At 45.1% G+C, this 21838-nt stretch overlaps 3 protein-coding genes across 3 annotated transcripts in view; 2 read left to right on the top strand and 1 right to left on the bottom strand.

Annotated features, from left to right (window-relative positions):
- Positions 1-4698: 4698 nt before the first annotated feature.
- On the bottom strand, positions 4699-9567 carry LOC123761505 (uncharacterized). The gene is made up of 2 exons (XM_045747533.1): positions 9511-9567; positions 4699-7086 (listed from the first exon to the last, which is right to left on the bottom strand). The coding sequence occupies exons 1-2, from the start codon at positions 9565-9567 to the stop codon at positions 4699-4701; spliced, it is 2445 nt and encodes an 814-aa protein (XP_045603489.1).
- A 1355-nt stretch (positions 9568-10922) lies between these two features.
- LOC138357803 (cilia- and flagella-associated protein 251-like) lies at positions 10923-11947 on the top strand. The gene is made up of 2 exons (XM_069314938.1): positions 10923-10971; positions 11481-11947. The coding sequence occupies exons 1-2, from the start codon at positions 10923-10925 to the stop codon at positions 11945-11947; spliced, it is 516 nt and encodes a 171-aa protein (XP_069171039.1).
- A 6228-nt stretch (positions 11948-18175) lies between these two features.
- LOC123761392 (uncharacterized) overlaps positions 18176-21838 on the top strand; it is a 161452-nt gene continuing 157789 nt past the window's right edge. The window contains exon 1 of the mRNA XM_045747407.2: positions 18176-19043. Coding sequence (XP_045603363.2) covers positions 18789-19043 — 255 coding nt within the window. The 5' untranslated portion in view covers positions 18176-18788. The remainder of the gene's footprint in view (positions 19044-21838) is intronic.

Here is a 21838-nt window from a genome sequence, read left to right as displayed (position 1 = left end):
ATTATATATGTCTCTATCATGTCTCTCCTTTCCTTTTATTTAGCTTCGTAGTATTTAATTCCCTCAGTCTCTCTCTGCTCATATCTTATCCGTAGCAATTCGAGCCTCGTTGCAAACTTATGAACCTTTTGTAGTTTCCTCGTGTGTTTCTTAAGATGGGGGGTTCCATGATGGGGCGGTATACTCTAAGACTGGTCTCACGTACGTGGTGTGCAGCGATCTAAATGTCTCCTTATTTAGGTTCCTAAAAGATGTTCAGGAACTCCCAGGTCTTTTTCTGTTACAGGGACTGCGAGTAAGTCGTTATATATATATATATATATATATATATATATATATATATATATATATATATATATATATATATATATATATATATATATATATATATATATATATATATATATATATATATATATTGGTGTATACTGGCAGCAGGTTTTCTTTCAAACATGTTTCATTGAATATGACCGCATATTCTGTATTTATTATTTTCTGGTTTAGGGCTTCTATCCCTCTAACTATTTTCTTAGCATCAGGGCTTAATTGAAATAGGAGTTCTCCAAAACTCATTTTCGTACTTTTAAGGTGAAGAAAAGAAGTGATTTACTATAGAGTGTATTACACTTATTTGTATAATTTGCACGACGTTTCGAACCTCCATGGTTCATTCTCAAGTGAACAGATCTTACAATACTAGTTGATTTTATACCCGCATTAGGTCAGGTGATAATACAATGAAGGTGAAAATCCCCCCATGTTTTCACCTTCATTGTATTATCACCTGACCTAATGCGGGTATAAAATCAACTAGTATTGTAAGATCTGTTCACTTGAGAATGAACCATGGAGGTTCGAAACGTCGTGCAAATTATACAAATAAGTGTAATACACTCTATAGTAAATCACTTCTTTTCTTCACCTTAAAAGTACGAAAATGAGTTTTGGAGAACTCCTATTTCAATTAAGCCCTGATGCTAAGAAAATAGTTAGAGGGATAGAAGCCCTAAACCAGAAAATAATAAATACAGAATATGCGGTCATATTCAATGATATATATATATATATATATATACACATACATATATATATATTCCCGGGAAAGTTCAGTAGTTCGACCGTGGTGGGACCTCGTTACAAGCCTAACAACGGTAATTATATCATACTATATTTATAATATAGATATAATAATATCTTATTATTACTTAACTAGATAGTGATAGATCTTGGTGATAGATATATTATACTATATATAATATCTGTATGGTGAGCTGCAGATAAGTCGGGATACCAGTGACAGGTACATTAAAAAAGACATTATTTTTTGGCTGGAATGCCTGGTGATGAAACTGGAAACTTCTTGACGTAACCTGTCAACTTGCACGAGTAGTGTTGTGTTGACGCTCGCTGACCTACTGAGAGTATAGAATAACATTTCTCTAAGCTGTGATGACCAGACCACACACTAGAAGGTGAAGGGACGACGACGTTTCGGTCCGTCCTGGACCATTCTCAAGTCGATTGTGATCAGGACGTAGATGCAGGCAATAAATAGGCTAGAGAGCCTATTTGTTGCCTATTGTGACTCATCGCCTCAAAGCTGTGTTAATGTTGGGGTCACTCGTGACTTCAATGCTGAAAGTTGTGTTGACTTTTATGATTCTCTCTGGAACAGCGGGACGACTCAGATCTTCCCTCGTGGGAATTATTCTCGTGTGTCTTGGAGTACCAATAATATCCCCTATGGCTTCACTGTTATATTAGTTAAGTAGTTATACAAAGTAGTTTATACAAAGTACTGGTGAACAAGTTAGAAGTGGAGCGTTTTAATGAACTTGGATTCTAATACTACTCCATGTCAGATTTTCCATGACATTTTTAGCATTAATTACAAATATTCCTATCACGATGTTTTTTATTTGAATCTATGATGTAGGTAGTCTACAATGTATTTCATCTAAACAAAAATTATAATCATTGGTACATCACATTAATGACTAATACCAGGAATTGTTTTTATTACTATATTTAGATACATTTGTTTTTATACAGCTACTCTAGCCTATATAAAGGCTTACATAGTGTGTCAAGGCTAGTGTGTCTAGCTACAAGATGCTAAAAAAAATCCCCTTCTCACAGGATGGTTAGTCATGCAGTTAGTCCACTATAGTCGGCTTTTTTTATTAATACATAAGGTACATCTGCATTAGTGCAGCTACCCTAGACTATATGAAGTGGAGTACAGTGTGTCAAAAAAGCTAACTACGTCTTTTTTTTTTTTTTATTAACATATTAGGTACATCTGCATTAGTGCAGCTACCCTAGACAATATGAAGTGGAGTACAGTGTGTCAAAAAAAAAGCTAACTAGGTGATGCTAAAAAATCCCCATCACACAGGATGGTTAGTCATACAGAGGCATGTGATAAGCGGTCTGCACTGGCAGACTCCGGATGCATTTTGAGGATATCAGCAACACAAGATTGAATAAGGTAGCAGTGGTAATACAAGTCCCCATCTCGCAGGATGGTTAGTCATACGGAGCCATGTGTTTAATAGCCTGCACTGGCAAATTTTGGGTATACTGTGAGGATATCTTCAAGAATACGAGAGTGAATAAAGTAATTGCAGAGCTCCAGGTACCTCATGCCAACTGGTCTGAAAGGTCTAATAACTGGGCATTCAGTGATGCAGTGCGGGAGATCATGCCGTAGTTCCTGCTCACAGAGTTTGCAACTGGAGTGCTCAGGATTGGGAGACCCGTCACCTGCAGCCACCTGCCACAGGTAACGGTAACCCAACCTGATCCTTGCAACCACTGTGTCGCACAGTCTAGTGGACGTTTTGTGCTGTCCATAGATGTAGGTTTCAGATCTGAACAAATCATAGCTTTTTATACTAGTACTTTCAGAACGTTGGGAGTCAGTAAATTCTTTCCAGTCGGCACTGGTCAGGGATAGTGTCACACTCTACGGTAACTACCCGCCCCAATTCACTTAGGTTGCTGTTTGGTGCTAATGAGGAATTTATAGTGCATATGAATATTTTCATAGTGGTGCCAGCGGAGATGAATTTCAGCTTTTGGTCCTCACCTACCGAGATGCCGACCGTTTAGGTCAATGAATCCCTATCTACATGTCTCGTATCATAACTGATTTTTATTCAGGGTAATGAGTTAGCTTGTTGAACCTTTCTGTCTAGTTCATTTAATTGTACATTTTAACTGTTCCACTGTGGCTTCCAGACTTGTTCTCTTCCTCTTTTGTTATTTCATGTGTAAGTACGACTTGGAATGTGTGTGTGCGAGTGTTTGGGTGTGTGTACGTTTGTTTGAGTGTGTGTATAAGTGTTTGGGTGTGTGTACATGTGTTTGAGTGTGCATGTAAGTGTTTGGGTGTGTGTAGTAGTAGTTGGATGTGTACGAGATTTTGGGTGTATGTGTACGAATACATTGGAGTGTGTAGGAGTGTTTGGGTGTGACTAGGAGAGTTTGAGATGTGAGTGTACGCTTGCTTGGGTGTGTGTAGGATTTGTTTTGGTGTGTGTGTGTAGGAGTATTTGGGTGTGTGTTCCAGTGTTTGGGTGTGTACTAGTGTTTGTGTGAGCGTACGAGTGCTAAGGTATGTGAACAACAGTTTGGATGTTTGTGTAGTAGTTTTAGGGTGTAAATAAGCTTTGGGTGTGTGTAGGAGTACATGGGGGTATGTGTACGGGATGTTTGAGTTTATGTACAAGTGTACGGGAGTTTCTAGGAGTTTTTGGGTGAATTTAGGAGTGCTCACACACCACCTGAAACCCCCTTCACCCGATAATCCACCAACTCAGGAAACTCCCACTGTTTAGGTGGTGGGGCTTGAGGTGGTACCAGTGGTTGAGGAGGAAGTGCTTGAGGTGGAAGCAGTGGTTGAGGGGGTGGTGCTTGAGGGGGTACCAGTGGTTGAGGGGGTGGTGCTTGAGGGGGTACCAGTGGTTGAGGGGGGTGGTGCTTGAGGTGGTTGAGTGGAGGTGCTTGAGGTGGTTGAGGGAGTGGTGCTTGAGGTGGAAGCAGTGGTTGAGGGGGTGGTGCTTGAGGGGGTACCAGTGGTTGAGGGGGTGGTGCTTGAGGGGGTACCAGTGGTTGAGGGGGGTGGTGCTTGAGGTGGTTGAGTGGAGGTGCTTGAGGTGGTTGAGGGGGAGGTGCTTGAGGTGGTTGAGGGGGAGGTGGTTGAGGGGGAGGTGCTTGAGGTGGTTGAGGGGGAGGTGCTTGAGGGGGAGGTGCTTAAGGGGGTTGAGGGGAGGTGCTTGAGGTGGTTGAGGGGAGGTGGTTGAGGGGGAGGTGGTTGAGGGGGAGGTGCTTGAGGTGGTTGAGGGGGGAGGTGCTTGAGGTGGTTGAGGGGGAGGTGCTTGAGGTGGTTGAGGGGGAGGTGCTTGAGGTGGTTGAGGGGGAGGTGCTTGAGAGGGAGGTGCTTGAGAGAGTTGAGGGGGAGGTGGTTGAGGGGGAGGTGCTTGAGGTGGTTGAAGGGGAGGTGCTTGAGGTGGTTGAGGGGGAGGTGCTTGAGGTGGTTGAGGGGGAGGTGCTTGAGGTGGTTGAAGGGGAGGTGCTTGAGGTGGTTGAGGGGGAGGTGCTTGAGGTGGTTGAGGGGGGGGGGTGGTTGACGAGGAGGTGCAGTAATGTGGGATAATGAGCTAAGAGGTCATTGACGCCTTGAATATAAATGAGTCATTGATGAGGCAGAGGACGCAGTCTATTATCATACACCCCAATGGTCCCCGTCGGCGGCCTCTCTTGTTCCCCGCCTCTCTTGTTCCCCGCCTCTCTTGTTCCACCGCCTCTCTTGTTCCCCGCCTCTCTTGTTCCACCGCCTCTCTTGTTCCCACCGCCTCTCTTGTTCCACCGCCTCTCTTGTTCCCCGCCTCTCTTGTTCCACCGCCTCTCTTGTTCCCCCGCCTCTCTTGTTCCACCGCCTCTCTTGTTCCACCGCCTCTCTTGTTCCACCGCCTCTCTTGTTCCCACCGCCTCTCTTGTTCCACCGCCTCTCTTGTTCCCCCGCCTCTCTTGTTCCACCGCCTCTCTTGTTCCACCGCCTCTCTTGTTCCACTGCCTCTCTTGTTCCACCGCCTCTCTTGTTCCCACCGCCTCTCTTGTTCCACCGCCTCTCTTGTTCCACCGCCTCTCTTGTTCCCACCGCCTCTCTTGTTCCACTGCCTCTCTTGTTCCACCGCCTCTCTTGTTCCACTGCCTCTCTTGTTCCACCGCCTCTCTTGTTCCACCGCCTCTCTTGTTCCCACCTCTTCTCTTGTTCCACTGCCTCTCTTGTTCCACCGCCTCTCTTGTTCCATCGCCTCTCTTGTTCCCACCGCCTCTCTTGTTCCACCGCCTCTCTAGTTCCACTGCCTCTCTTGTTCCACCGCCTCTCTTGTTCCCACCGCCTCTCTTGTTCCCACCGCCTCTCTTGTTCCCACCGCCTCTCTTGTTCCACTGCCTCTCTTGTTCCACCGCCTCTCTTGTTCCACTGCCTCTCTTGTTCCACCGCCTCTCTTGTTCCCACCGCCTCTCTTGTTCCACCGCCTCTCTTGTTCCACCGCCTCTCTTGTTCCCCGCCTCTCTTGTTCCACCGCCTCTCTTGTTCCACCGCCTCTCTTGTTCCCACCGCCTCTCTTGTTCCACCGCCTCTCTTGTTCCACCGCCTCTCTTGTTCCACCGCCTCTCTTGTTCCACCGCCTCTCTTGTTCCCACCGCCTCTCTTGTTCCACCGCCTCTCTTGTTCCCACCGCCTCTCTTGTTCCCCGCCTCTCTTGTTCCACCGCCTCTCTTGTTCCACCGCCTCTCTTGTTCCACCGCCTCTCTTGTTCCCCCGCCTCTCTTGTTCCACCGCCTCTCTTGTTCCACCGCCTCTCTTGTTCCACCGCCTCTCTTGTTCCCACCGCCTCTCTTGTTCCACCGCCTCTCTTGTTCCCCCGCCTCTCTTGTTCCACCGCCTCTCTTGTTCCACCGCCTCTCTTGTTCCACTGCCTCTCTTGTTCCACCGCCTCTCTTGTTCCCACCGCCTCTCTTGTTCCACCGCCTCTCTTGTTCCACCGCCTCTCTTGTTCCCACCGCCTCTCTTGTTCCACTGCCTCTCTTGTTCCACCGCCTCTCTTGTTCCACTGCCTCTCTTGTTCCACCGCCTCTCTTGTTCCACCGCCTCTCTTGTTCCCACCTCTTCTCTTGTTCCACTGCCTCTCTTGTTCCACCGCCTCTCTTGTTCCATCGCCTCTCTTGTTCCCACCGCCTCTCTTGTTCCACCGCCTCTCTAGTTCCACTGCCTCTCTTGTTCCACCGCCTCTCTTGTTCCCACCGCCTCTCTTGTTCCCACCGCCTCTCTTGTTCCCACCGCCTCTCTTGTTCCACTGCCTCTCTTGTTCCACCGCCTCTCTTGTTCCACTGCCTCTCTTGTTCCGCCGCCTCTCTTGTTCCCACCGCCTCTCTTGTTCCACCGCCTCTCTTGTTCCACCGCCTCTCTTGTTCCCCGCCTCTCTTGTTCCACCGCCTCTCTTGTTCCACCGCCTCTCTTGTTCCCACCGCCTCTCTTGTTCCACCGCCTCTCTTGTTCCACCGCCTCTCTTGTTCCACCGCCTCTCTTGTTCCCACCGCCTCTCTTGTTCCCACCGCCTCTCTTGTTCCACCGCCTCTCTTGTTCCCACCGCCTCTCTTGTTCCCCGCCTCTCTTGTTCCACCGCCTCTCTTGTTCCACCGCCTCTCTTGTTCCACCGCCTCTCTTGTTCCACCGCCTCTCTTGTTCCCACCGCCTCTCTTGTTCCACCGCCTCTCTTGTTCCACCGCCTCTCTTGTTTCCACCGCCTCTCTTGTTCCACCGCCTCTCTTGTTCCCACCGCCTCTATTGTTCCCCGCCTCTCTTGTTCCACCGCCTCTCTTGTTCCACCGCCTCTCTTGTTCCCACCGCCTCTCTTGTTCCACCGCCTCTCTTGTTCCACCGCCTCTCTTGTTCCACCGCCTCTCTTGTTCCCCGCCTCTCTTGTTCCACCGCCTCTTTTGTTCCACCGCCTCTCTTGTTCCCACCGCCTCTCTTGTTCCCACCGCCTCTCTTGTTCCACCGCCTCTCTTGGCCTTGGAGGTTTAGGGTGCCGCTGAGGACTGTGTATTAGGGCGCCTGACGGCCTTGAAAGTAACACTTGGAGGCACACGACGCTTCACTCTCTGCTGGAAACGTGTATGTGACTACAATATTGACCTGCAATGTGGATCACTTGTATTGCTGAGCTTAATATTAACATTTCAGTGGCAAATAATTACAAAATAATTATCTGCATAAGTTCCAGCTTAAGCCAGAGCGACAATTAACACTAAGTGCATAGAGCAACGCTTAATTTATCACTTGGATTTAAATCTTGATACAACATATTCCTTCATGAGCTTTGTGCTGGTGTTGTGGTGGGTCCTACACCCAGGTCCTGCTGGTGTTGTGGTGGGTCCTACACCCAGGCCCGGCTGTTGTACATGGGTCCCTGCTGGTGTTGTGGGGGGTCCTACACCCAGGTCCTGCTGTTGTACATGGGTCCCTGCTGGTGTTGTGGGGGGTCCTACACCCAGGCCCTGCTAGTGTTGTGGTGGGTCCTACACCCAGGTCCTGCTGGTGTTGTGGTGGGTCCTACACCCAGGTCCTGCTGTTGTACATGGGCCCCTGCTGGTGTTGTGGTGAGTCCTACACCCAGGTCCTGCTGTTGTACATGGGCCCCTGCTGGTGTTGTGGTGGGTCCTACACCCAGGTCCTGCTGTTGTACATGGGCCCCTGCTGGTGTTGTGGTGGGTCCTACACCCAGGTCCTGCTGTTGTACATGGGTCCCTGCTGGTGTTGTGGGGGGTCCTACACCCAGGTCCTGCTGTTGTACATGGGCCCCTGCTGGTGTTGTGGTGGGTCCTACACCCAGGTCCTGCTGTTGTACATGGGCCCCTGCTGGTGTTGTGGGGGGTCCTACACCCAGGTCCTGCTGTTGTACATGGACCCCTGCTGGTGTTGTGGTGGGTCCTACACCCAGGCCCTGCTGTTGTACATGGGTCCCTGCTGGTGTTGTGGGGGGTCCTACACCCAGGCCCTGCTAGTGTTGTGGTGGGTCCTACACCCAGGTCCTGCTGTTGTACATGGGCCCCTGCTGGTGTTGTGGTGGGTCCTACACCCAGGTCCTGCTGTTGTACATGGGCCCCTGCTGGTGTTGTGGGGGGTCCTACACCCAGGTCCTGCTGTTGTACATGGGTCCCTGCTGGTGTTGTGGTGGGTCCTACACCCAGGCCCTGCTGTTGTACATGGGTCCCTGCTGGTGTTGTGGGGGGTCCTACACCCAGGCCCTGCTAGTGTTGTGGTGGGTCCTACACCCAGGTCCTGCTGTTGTACATGGGCCCCTGCTGGTGTTGTGGTGAGTCCTACACCCAGGTCCTGCTGTTGTACATGGGCCCCTGCTGGTGTTGTGGTGGGTCCTACACCCAGGTCCTGCTGTTGTACATGGGCCCCTGCTGGTGTTGTGGTGGGTCCTACACCCAGGTCCTGCTGTTGTACATGGGTCCCTGCTGGTGTTGTGGTGGGTCCTACACCCAGGTCCTGCTGTTGTACATGGGCCCCTGCTGGTGTTGTGGTGGGTCCTACACCCAGGTCCTGCTGTTGTACATGGGCCCCTGCTGGTGTTGTGGTGGGTCCTACACCCAGGTCCTGCTGTTGTACATGGGTCCCTGCTGGTGTTGTGGTGGGTCCTACACCCAGGTCCTGCTGTTGTACATGGGCCCCTGCTGGTGTTGTGGTGAGTCCTACACCCAGGTCCTGCTGTTGTACATGGGCCCCTGCTGGTGTTGTGGTGGGTCCTACACCCAGGTCCTGCTGTTGTACATGGGTCCCTGCTGGTGTTGTGGGGGGTCCTACACCCAGGTCCTGCTGTTGTACATGGGTCCCTGCTGGTGTTGTGGTGGGTCCTACACCCAGGTCCTGCTGTTGTACATGGGTCCCTGCTGGTGTTGTGGGGGGTCCTACACCCAGGCCCTGCTAGTGTTGTGGTGGGTCCTACACCCAGGTCCTGCTGGTGTTGTGGTGGGTCCTACACCCAGGTCCTGCTGTTGTACATGGGTCCCTGCTGGTGTTGTGGTGGGTCCTACACCCAGGTCCTGCTGTTGTACATGGGCCCCTGCTGGTGTTGTGGTGGGTCCTACACCCAGGTCCTGCTGTTGTACATGGGCCCCTGCTGGTGTTGTGGTGGGTCCTACACCCAGGTCCTGCTGTTGTACATGGGTCCCTGCTGGTATACACAGGTCATCTAATAAATAACAAAACGTATATCAATACGCTAAACATCTACTGTGCCTCACTGTGAGACACTGTAGATGTCAGTAACATTCAGAAATTGCCGCGAAAATAAATGTAGCAATAAAACAGGTTAATAAATCTGATAAAATTAAAACAAACTAACAATTCAAAACAAATAAATTGGGGGTCGCAAATGAGGTGTTGAGCAGGCGAGTGAAGGCATGCAGAGTCGAACCCCAACTCACTGATTTATGTATACTGTAAATCTGTCTAGGCATTAGTGCCGCCTGCCTGACCGCCATGGTCCTAATACTCTACACCAGGGTCAGGGGCCCCTAGATGCATACTACAGCCTTATACTGTATGCTGTAGTCTGATGCTGTATTTGCTAACTGTGGAGTCTGATGATGCATACTCTAGTCTGATGCTACTAATTGTAGTCGGATGCTACTAAATATAGTTTGACGCTGCAAACTGTAGTCGAATGCTTCAGACTGAAGTCTGATGCTTCAAACTGTAGTCGAATGCTTCGGACTGAACTCTGATGCTTCAAACTGTATAGTCTTATGCTGCATACTATAATATGACGCTACTATCTATAGTCTGAAGCTGTAAACTATAGTTTTATTAAGATGGTCTCGATCATTGAGATTTTTGTTGAAACTTTAATAGTGAATTCAATATAACCTCTCGACCCCACGAGACCAGAGTAGAGACTCACCACTGTCTCAAGAGGGAGATCTTGTCTCACAAGTCTCCTCTCCTACATACGTATCTTGCGAGGCAGTCGACAGTAGCAGCAAAATGTTTTATATCTTGACTTTAGGAAGATCTTCGGCACTGTACCCACAAAGAGCTGGTATGAACAGGCTGAAGCCTACGGGATGGAGGTTAAGTTTTCAGTTGTAACGTATCGTGGTTGAAGGACCTGAAGGTGAATGTTGCCATACACAGGATGAGGTCACGGTGGAGAAATGCCACTAGTGTACCTCAGGGGTGTGTTTGGGGGCCTTTGTTGTTCATGATGTGTGTCCTCGACCAACATATTCGGGTTACCTTGAGATGGTTTCGAGGCTTAGCGTTCCCGCGGCCCGGTCCTCGACCAGGAATCATAAAAATCCCTCAGTTTAAACAGCAAATTTACATACAACAGAGAAGTGTGTAGAGAATTGTGAATTCCAGTGAGGACTTGATAGAACTTCGGAAAGATCTAACCAGACTGAATAACTTAACAGAAAGATAAAAATCAATTGGATCAATTAATGAGGTGACTCGAAGCAGCGCACCTTACCTCTTAGCTCAAAGGTAGAACAAGAGTCATGACTACAGTTGCCTGGAATCAACGTACGCAGTAAAGCGAATAGATTGGTGAAGTTTTAACCAGAAGCGTCACCAAGAAATGCACAATTATCCCCCCCCCCTCCCAATTCTATTTCCCCCCCTTGAAGGTCTCCACATGAACTATGCCGTCCAGATCTAACCACCGTATTAGAGAATGATAATAGATTAGTCCTCCCCCCCCCCCCCTCCGTCTAGAAATTCCAGTGTAACGAGAATGAGAATTCGAGAATATCGAGAATTCCTGGTATTTGAGACCTTCTATACCAGGAAAAGTTGAAAACGCTCAGCCTGCATTTCCTGCAGAGACCCGAGGAAGATGTATCAATATAGGAAATATAAGCGAGGACGTGAAACTAATAAACAAAGTAATAACCGCACAACATATAAGATATATATCCTCAGATATAAAGTTCAGCTCCAACAAAAATTCTGGGAATTGTAGATTCATCAGAGAGGTTGGCGAGGGGAACAGGTTACCCTCCAACACCAAGGAGTTAAATAATAATAATAATAATAATAATAATAATAATAATAATAATAATAATAATAATAATAATAATAATTTATTTAGGAAAACGTACATACATAGTTGCAGCGTTACAGTACAAACATTCTGTTTGATTTAAAGATAGAGGTAGTGCATACAATACCTAAAGCCACTAATACGAGCATAGCATTTCGGGCAATGGTATTGCCCGAAACTGTAATAATGGTATACCATTATTAAATGGTATTGATAGCTTTAAAATGTACCCAATCCAATTTATACCGAGTATACATACTCAGCATTTATAAAACTACCTTTGTAAAGCCTATTTACGTATGTATAGTCTCAAATATATATCAAAATAAGATGAAGAATATCGTTGAATAGAGGACAGTAACGAAGAACAACGTAGAGAAGAGAATGGTAACGAAGAACAACGTAGAGAAGAGGTTGGTAACGAAGAACAACGTAGAGAAGAGGATGGTAACGAAGAACAACGTAGAGAAGAGGTTGGTAACGAAGAACAACGTAGAGAAGAGGTTGGTAACGAAGAACAACGTAGAGAAGAGGTTGGTAACGAAGAACAATGTAGAGAAGAGGTTGGTAACGTAGAACAACGTAGAGAAGAGGATGGTAACGTAGAACAACGTAGAGAAGAGGTTGGTAACGAAGAACAACGTAGAGAAGAAGATGGTAACGAAGAACAACGTAGAGAAGAAGATGGTAACGAAGAACAACGTAGAGAAGAAGATGGTAACGAAGAACAACGTAGAGAAGAGGATGGTAACGTAGAACAACGTAGAGAAGAGGATGGTAACGAAGAACAACGTAGAGAAGAAGATAGCAACGAATAAACTCAAAATACAGTTTTGAAATTTCAATTTTCCAGACAATATTCATTTTATTTATATAACTTTCAATTACTGTATTTAATTTATTTGGCATTTTTACGCTTTCATTAAAAACGAAAAAAATTACAATTCCTCAATAATGCTGCAATTGCGCAGTCGTCGGCAAATAAAAAATAATAAGGGTACTTAATTGCTCGATTTCCTTCAGTTTAAGGTCAAAATGCAGCAACAAATCATGGCTTGAAATATTATCACCAACACTAAATATTTTTTACCAAAAATTGGCTTGATGATTAGTCCATCAGACCCACCCGGGTGAATAGAATACTTGCAGGCAATTGATAGGGTGGCAATAAAGGAATTTTTTTACAATATGTATATATATATACATTATATATATATATATATATATATATATATATATATATATATATATATATATATATATATATATATATATATATATATATATATATATATATATATATATATATGTCGTACCTAGTAGCCAGAACGCACTTCTCGGCCTACTATGCAAGGCCCGATTTGCCTAATAAGCCACGTTTTCATGAATTAATTGTTTTTCAACTACCTAACCTACCTAACCTAACCTAACCTAACTTTTTTCGGCTACCTAACCTAACCTAACCTATAAAGATAGGTTAGGTTAGGTTAGGTAGGGTTGGTTAGGTTCGGTCATATATCTACGTTAATTTTAACTCCATTAAAAAAAAATTGACCTCTTACATAAAGAAATGGGTAGCTTTATCATTTCATAAGAAAAAAATTAGAGAAAATATATTAATCCAGGAAAACTTGCCTTATTAGGCAAATCGGGCCTTTCATAGTAGGCTGAGAAGTGCGTTCTGGCTACTAGGTACGACATTATATATATATATATATATATATATATATATATATATATATATATATATATATATATATATATATATATATATATATATATATATATATATATATATATAGTGTGTGTGTATATCACGGAGAAATTAACACATGATAAACAATGTGAAAATGTTAAACCACGAACGAAAGATTTTTTTTGTGTACGTTCGTATTTAATAATACATCTTTAGAAAGATAAATTTACAATGCAATAGTGTGGCTATATAGGCAGGAATGATTTGAGGTGAGAAACAATGTCTTTAAAGAGATAAGGGGATATTATTAATAGGGCATTATTGGGATGAATGGGTATCAATGATTCTACTTAAATCGCCCTTTAACTGATCAATCAAAAATGGATCTAAATGATTCAATTCACTGTTATAGTTCAAATTACATGACTTTGTAATCTGTATTAAACCAGATTCAATAATGTTCCTATTGAAAATGCTTTTACAAACCGTTATTGAAGAAGTCATCTCCCAGTCAATTAGGGGAGAACTTTCTGACAAATAAACAAAGCATTTGACAATTGGCCATGTCTTACAGGGTATTTATGTTGGAAAATTCTAAATTTCAAATCATTGGATGTTTGCCCTATAAAGAACCTATAACAATCTTTTCAAATTATATTGTAAATTACATAATCATCACTACGAGGACTGTTTCCAACTAGTACTTTTCCAACAGTATTTTCGTAATTGAACAATACATGTCTAACAAAGTTTCAAGGCCTTGATAATATTTTCGAACACAGAAAAATATGGTAAACAAAGCACATTCTTGGACGAATTTTCTCACTGCATATATTATTACAATATGTTCGATGTGCTTTGGTACGATAAACTTCCAAAAAACTCAGTGGATAACAAAGCTTGAGACCAATAGAATCAATATTCTTAAACTCTTCATCAAAGAATTCTGGGCTAACAACCGCAAGAACTCTTAGATCCATAAAGGAACAAAATGTTTGTTTCACATTGTATCTTCGCCCTCAGTAACACTGAAGTTACAAAATCAAGTGAACGTTCTATTTTCAAAAACTTGCATACAGCAAAAAGAATCTTTCCTCACATCATACTTTCTGACCGGAAAAATTCTCTGATGGATGAAATCTACAGTGACCTACATAGAAAAATACATCAGTTACAAAATATTCTAAAACGTTAGAAAGTCTGATAAAAAATAATGATTGGACAAAGAAATCTAATCCAAACAATGTGATGAATTTATCATATAAACCGATAAGTGAAAATGTGGTTACCGCTATAGGTTATGGTATGTCATTTGCCACTTCAAATCAACTTTCTGTGGTTAAAATTTCTAGTTCATTGATACAGCTTGAAAAACAAAGCATTCTCTCTCAGCAAAACTCAAACTTGGTTAGAGGTATTGTTTATAGTTCAATGTTGACTTCTCAAACAAACATTTCCCTGAAAGGTTGAGACGAAGCTTACAGGAGCTAGAAGCCGACCCCTCCATTCACAAAACAAAGGCTGACACAGCCAGCTCTGTTGTTATTTTAAACGAGGAGGAATGTATTTCCAAAATGAATGATCTCCGCCAAGATTCTTCTACATACACCAAACTCAGAAAAAATCCTCTTGATGACATTATCAAGTCCTTCAATAGCAGCTTGAGGAAGTTTTTAAGAAGCCATAAAGATCTTCTTAATCAATTTAGTACCTCATTACCATATATCTAAGGCCTTGTCAAGACCCATAAGCCTAACTATCCCATGAGGCCTCTCATCAGTTCTGTGGGATCCATTTCTTACAAGCTTTCTAAATGGCTCACTAAAATCCTGTCCCATAATTGTTAGGAACTATTTCCTCTTCTCATTTGACCAAATCTATTGGATTAGTTAACAAACTGAATAGTGTTAAATCAATCCTGATGTCAGGTTAATCAGTTTTGACGTTTGTTTTTTGTTTATAAAGGTGCCGGTTGATGATATTCTTGATTACTTTGCTCATGAATTAATGACCCATGTATTACCTCTGTCTGATATTATTGTCAATCTCTTTAAGCTGTGTATAAACGAATGTAAATTTACTTTTAATAATGAGTATTATTTAGAGACTTTTGACATGGCAATGGGAAATCCTTTATCGCCATTGCTTTCAAACGTGTATTTGGAATTTTTCGATATATTTTGTTTTTTTCAAAAATAACTCCTAGAATCATTTCATTATTTAGATATGTTGGTGTTTTGTGTATTTAGTCCACAAATGTAAATTCAGACGAATTTGTAGCTAAACTTAATGATCAAGTCACCTCAATAAAATTTAATATAGACTGAAATTGATAGATGTTTGCAATTCTTAAATATACTTATTCAAAGGGAAGATTTGTCACTAAAGTTTAGTGTTTACAGAAAGTCTACGAATAATTTATCTCATGTTCATTATTTCTCAGGGCATAGATACAATGTGAAACAATAAATTTTTTCCTCTATGTTTCTAAGAGCTTTTCGGGTTGTTAGTCCAGAATTCTTAGATGAAGATTTTAAGAATATTGATTCTATTGGTCTCAAGCTTTGTTATCCACTGAGTTTTTTGGAAGTTTGCCGTACCAAAGCACATCGTACATATTATAATAATATATGCAGTGAGAAAATTCGCAAAAAAATGTTTTTTATGTTTACCACATTTTTACGGATTCGAAAATAGTATCAAGACCTTGAAACTTTTTGATACATGTATTGGTTAATGACGAAAATACTGTTGGAAAACTGTTACTTATAAACAGCCCTACCTTGAGGTGCTTCTACCTTGAGGTGCTTCCGGGGCTTAGTGTCCCCGCGGCCCGGTCGTCGACCAGGCCTCCTGGTTGCTGGACTGATCAACCAGGCTGTTAGACGCGACTGCTCGCAGCCTGACGTATGAGTCACAGCCAGGTTGATCAGGTATCCTCGTAGTGATAATTGTATCATTTACAAAATATCATGAAAAGACAGTAATAACTTCTATATACGGCAAACATCCAAAGATTTGACATTTAGAATTTCGCAACATAAATACTCTGAAAGACAAAGCCAATTATCTAATGTTTTGTTTGTTTATTTGTAAGAAAGTTCTAACCAAATTGACTGGGAGAGGACTTCTTCAATAGCGAATTGTAAAAAAATTCAATTGAAACATTATTGAATCTGCTTTAATACAGAATACAAAATCATGTATTTTTTATCATTATTAGTGATTTGTATAATTTACATCCATTTTTGATTGATCAGTTAAAGGGCAATTTCAGTAGGATTACTGATTCACATTTATCTTAATAATACCATATTAATATCCCCTTATCTCATTAAAGACATTTTTTCTCATCTCACCTCATTCCTACTGATATATCCACATCACTGTATTGTAAATCCATTCTTTTGAAGATATATTATTAAAACAAAAGTATTTAAGGAAATTCCTGTCTTACTCCTTTCTCGTAGTCTGATATATATATGTCGTACCTAGTAGCCAGAACGCACTTTTCAGCCTACTATGCAAGGCCCGATTTGCCTAATAAGCCAAGTTTTCATGAAATAATTGTTTTTCGACTACCTAACCTACCTAACCTAACCTAACCTAACCTAACTTTTTCGGCTGCCTAACCTAACCTAACCTATAAAGATAGGTTAGGTTAGGTTAGGTAGGGTTGGTTAGGTTCGGTCATATATCTACGTTAATTTTAACTCCAATAAAAAAAATTGGCCTCATACATAATGAAATGGGTAGCTTTATCATTTCATAAGAAAAAAATTAGAGAAAATATATTAATTCATGAAAACTTGGCTTATTAGGCAAATCGGGCCTTGCATAGTAGGCCGAGAAGTGCGTTCTGGCTACTAGGTACGACATATACATATATATATATATATATATATATATATATATATATATATATATATATATATATATGTCGTACCTAGTAGCCAGAACTCACTTCTCAGCCTACTATTCAAGGCCCGATTTGCCTAATAAGCCAAGTTTTCCTGAATTAATATATTTACTATAATTTTTTTCTTATGAAATGATAAAGCAACCCTTTTCTCTATGTATGAGGTCAATTTTTTTTTTATTGGAGTTAAAATTAACGTAGATATATGACCGAACCTAACCAACCCTACCTAACCTAACCTAACCTATATTTATAGGTAAGGTTAGGTTAGGTAGCCAAAAAAAGCTAGGTTAGGTTAGGTTAGGTAGGTTAGGTAGACGAAAAAACATTAATTCATGAAAACTTGGCTTATTAGGCAAATCGGGCCTTGAATAGTAGGCTGAGAAGTGCGTTCTGGCTATTAGGTACGACATATATATATATATATATATATATATATATATATATATATATATATATATATATATATATATATATATATATATATATATATATATATATATATATACAAACATATGTGTGTGTGTGTTTGAGAATATTATAAAGTAAATATAATAGTTACAAAATTCTGGTCTTGTTCTCTGCCTTCTCTTCATCTCCCGAGGAAATACAATCTATTTGAGGATTACTGTGAAAAGTTGTTAGACATATTGCAGGGTGTAGGACACGAGGGACACCTTGGAGGGTGTAGGACACGAGGGACACCTTGGAGGGTGTAGGACAAGAGGGACACCTTGGAGGGTGTAGGACAAGAGGGACACCTTGGAGGGTGTAGGACAAGAGGGACACCTTGGAGGGTGTAGGACACGAGGGACACCTTGGAGGGTGTAGGACACGAGGGACACCTTGGAGGGTGTAGGACACGAGGGACACCTTGGAGGGTGTAGGACACGAGGGACACCTTGGAGGGTGTAGGACACGAGGGACACCTTGGAGGGTGTAGGACACGAGGGACACCTTGGAGGGTGTAGGACAAGAGTGACACCTTGGAGGGTGTAGGACACGAGGGACACCTTGGAGGGTGTAGGACACGAGGGACACCTTGGAGGGTGTAGGACACGAGGGACACCTTGGAGGGTGTAGGACAAGAGGGACACCTTGGAGTGTGTAGGACGCAGGAGGGCCGCCCACACTTGTCCCCGGACAACGCACCAGAAGAGTGACGCACGCAACTTCACTCTGGAGAGCGCCGGCCCGGGCGCCACAGTGTTGCCAAGCTCCCCCCGCCTCCCACCCTACACCCAACACCCGCACAATCTTTCCATCTATGATCTTTCCCTCGCTCCTAGTGTACCACTCTCTCGCGTCTCCACACCGCAGCGTCCCAGAGCGTCTATAATTCAGCAGACATTAGTGATAAGGCATAATCTGGAGGAGGGGAGTGTGGCACTAGTGATGGCGGCGTTAACCAACAAGTGACTGTCGCCGGCCGCTGGCGCCGCAAGCTCAGTCTAGCTCAGGCTCCCGCGCAGCTCACACACCCTCGCGCCTCCCTTGCTGACCACTGCACACCTCTACCGACCCTCTTGGCACACTTACCACCTTCAACCCGACTCAGCAACAACCTGAAAATACTCTCCCTGCCTCCCTCTCGCCTCCACCATCGAGCCAGTAACACACACGGTCTTAATATTCACTAAACGTTGACGATATACAGGGGGAAGGTCACTGCTCAGAGACTTCTAACGATCACGAGACGGACACGCTTGAGCCCCTGAGGTTATTAATCTTCCTGGTGACCTGTCGAGCACACACAGGCACGCCAGCTCTTGGTGAATGGTTCGGAGATCTGTTGGTGCAGCTTAGGCGGTGTTTACCTCGTGCGGGCACCAGCGCAGTCACCAACGCAGTCACCAACTTGTAAACAAGTGTTCAACAAGCACTTAACGCGGTACCTTGCAAGTGCTCACAGCGGCCTGTGGGGAGAGACATACATAGCCTGTGTAAGTGCAGCTTGAGGTTTACCTGCACAGGTATTCGCGAGGCCTCCAGTGCCCCGCTTTTTTTCTATCTTAAGTGTTGCCCATTCGTCGCCACAATTAATATGGCGGCAGCACTAGTGGCCCGCGGGCCGGTCCGTTCGCGGTCCACTGAGATCCTGTGTGCGGGCTCCTTCAGCATCGTGGTGGACAGTGTGGACGGGGACGTGACGGGCGGCGCCGCTGACGACGAGGTCTTCGGGGAGGACGGCGGTGGGGGAGACACCGACGCCCGCAGCGACGTCTCCAACGCCTCCAGCCGCGGCTCCAGGACCTCCATCACCAAGGAGGAGGCCGACGCCAAGCTCGCGCTCTTCAAGGTCAGTCTCTCAGTCTCGTTCACTCTTCACCCATTATTCTAAATTATTTTTCTTGACGCTGCACTTCAAATCCACACGAGGGAGGGCACAGTGAGGCCCTCAAATCCAGCGCTTGAGGGCCTCACTCTGTAACAGTGCAACAAAAGTCTCACCACCGGCTGGTAGATATATATACTGTGTTGAGGATATATATTCCCGGTGGGCACGTGAATATACGCACTCGGTACCGTCTCGAGATACTTTATATCCTGAGATTTATAAGTTTTGATTTCATATCTGTCCATGGCCAGTCTAATGGTCCAATTTCCTCCGTTGCGTCGTTGTGTACTTGGGGGGGGGGGGGGACGGGCCTGCCGCCCTGACCCCCTCCCCGGCCTGGGCCGAGCACGTGTTATAAACTCAACAAACTCGTGAACCGCTTCTCAGAACTTGACATTAACTAATCTGGCTCTAATGTTTACGGCCAGATATACCTGAAGACACGCCCCCCCCCCCCCCCCGGGGGAGCCCAGATGTGCAGAGTTGACGAACTTCCGTGTGGAGGTTGTGAGGGGGGGGGGAGGGTAGCGTGTTAGGGGGGTAAGGAAGTTATGGTTTCTATGTAAATACTCTCAAGACCCATAGGATCAGGGACGAGTCACGCCAATCACACTATTAACACAGCGAGCATGCGCGCACGCGCGCGCACGCACGCGCGCACACGCACGCACACGCACACGCACGCACACGCGCACGCACGCACACGCACGCACACGCACGCACGCACGCGCACGCACGCACGCACACGCACGCACACGCACACGCACGCACGCGCACACACGCACACACACGCACACACAGACAGACAGACAGACATACAGACAGGGGAACTGCCAGATATTTGGAAAGCAGCTAACGTAGTCCCGATATACAAGAAAGGGGATAGACAGGAGGCACTGAACTACAGGCCAGTGTCCCTAACCTGCATACCATGCAAGCTGATGGAGAAGATTGTGCGAAAAAGACTAGTGGAGCATCTGGAGCGAAGGAACTTTGTAACACAGCATCAACATGGGTTCAGGGATGGCAGGTCCTGCCTCACAGGGTTACTTGAATTCTACGACCAGGCATCAAAAATAAGGCAAGAAAGAGAAGGGTGGGCAGACTGCATATTTTTGGATTATCAGAAAGCCTTTGATACAGTACCACACAAGAGGCTAGTGCGAAAGTTGGAGATGCAGGCTGGAGTGAGAGGGAAGGTACTCCGGTGGATAGAGGAATACCTAAGCAACAGGAGACAACGAGTCTGTGTGAGGGGTGAGGTCTCAGATTGGCGAGACGTCACAAGTGGAGTCCCGCAGGGGTCAGTCCTTGGACCTATACTGTTTCTGGTATATGTAAATGATCTCCCAGAGGGTATAGATTCGTTCCTCTCAATGTTTGCCGACGATGCAAAAATTATGAGGAGGATTGAAACAGAGGATGATAGTAGGAGGCTACAAGATGACCTGGATAGACTGAGTGAATGGTCCAACAAATGGCTGTTGAAGTTCAACCCGAGTAAATGCAAAGTAATGAAACTAGGCAGTGGAAACAGGAGGCCAGGCACAGGATACAGAATAGGAGATGAAGTACTTAATGAAACAGACAGAGAGAAAGATCTAGGAGTTGATATCACACCAAACCTGTCTCCTGAAGCCCACATAAAGAGAATAACGTCTGCGGCATATGCGAGGCTGGCTAACATCAGAACGGCGTTCAGGAACCTGTGTAAGGAATCATTCAGAATCTTGTACACCACATATGTAAGACCAATCCTGGAGTATGCGGCCCCAGCATGGAGCCCGTACCTTGTCAAGCACAAGACGAAGCTGGAAAAAGTCCAAAGGTATGCTACTAGACTAGTAGCTTACTAAACTAAGAGGCATGAGTTATGAGGAAAGGCTGCGGGAAATGCACCTCACGACACGAAGACAGAAGAGTAAGGGGGGACATGATCACAACCTACAAAATCCTCAGGGGAATCGACCGGGTAAACAAGGATGAACTATTCAACACTGGTGGGACGCGAACAAGGGGACACAGGTGGAAGCTGAGTACCCAAATGAGCCACAGAGACGTTAGAAAGAACGTTTTCAGTGTCAGAGTAGTTAGTAAATGGAATGCATTAGGAAGTGATGTGGTGGAGGCTGACTCCATACACAGTTTCAAATGTAGATATGATAGAGCCCAATAGGCTCAGGAATCTGTACACCAGTTGATTGACGGTTGAGAGGCGGGACCAAAGAGCCAGAGCTCAACCCCCGCAAGCACAATTAGGTGAGTACAATTAGGTGAGTACACACACACACACACACACACACACACACACACACACACACACACACACACACACAAACACACACACATACATACATACATACATACATACATACATACATACATACATACATACATATCTCCCACACCCCCAGTTCACCCCCGCCCTGCTACCCTCCCCCCACACCCCAGTTCTCCCCCCCCCCACACCCCAGTTCTCCCCCCCCCCCCCACACCCCAGTTCTCCCCCCCACACCCAATTACCCTGCTACCCTCCCCCACACCCCCAGTTCTCCCCTCACACACCCTAGTCTTGCAACCCTCCCCCCACACCCCCACCCTGCTACCCTCCCCCCACACCCCCGCCCTGCTACTCACACCCCAGCCTTGCTACTCTCCCCAACTCCCCGCCCTGCTACCCTCCCCCACACCCCTAGTTCTCCCCCCCCCCCCCCGACACCCCAGCTCTTCTCTCCCTTGCTCTCCCAGATACTCCA

The sequence above is a fragment of the Procambarus clarkii genome, chromosome 7, assembly GCF_040958095.1.
Source record: "Procambarus clarkii isolate CNS0578487 chromosome 7, FALCON_Pclarkii_2.0, whole genome shotgun sequence".
Classification (NCBI taxonomy): domain Eukaryota; kingdom Metazoa; phylum Arthropoda; class Malacostraca; order Decapoda; family Cambaridae; genus Procambarus; species Procambarus clarkii.
Note: the sequence above shows the minus strand (reverse complement) of the source record. Positions and strands in the feature narration are given on the sequence as shown.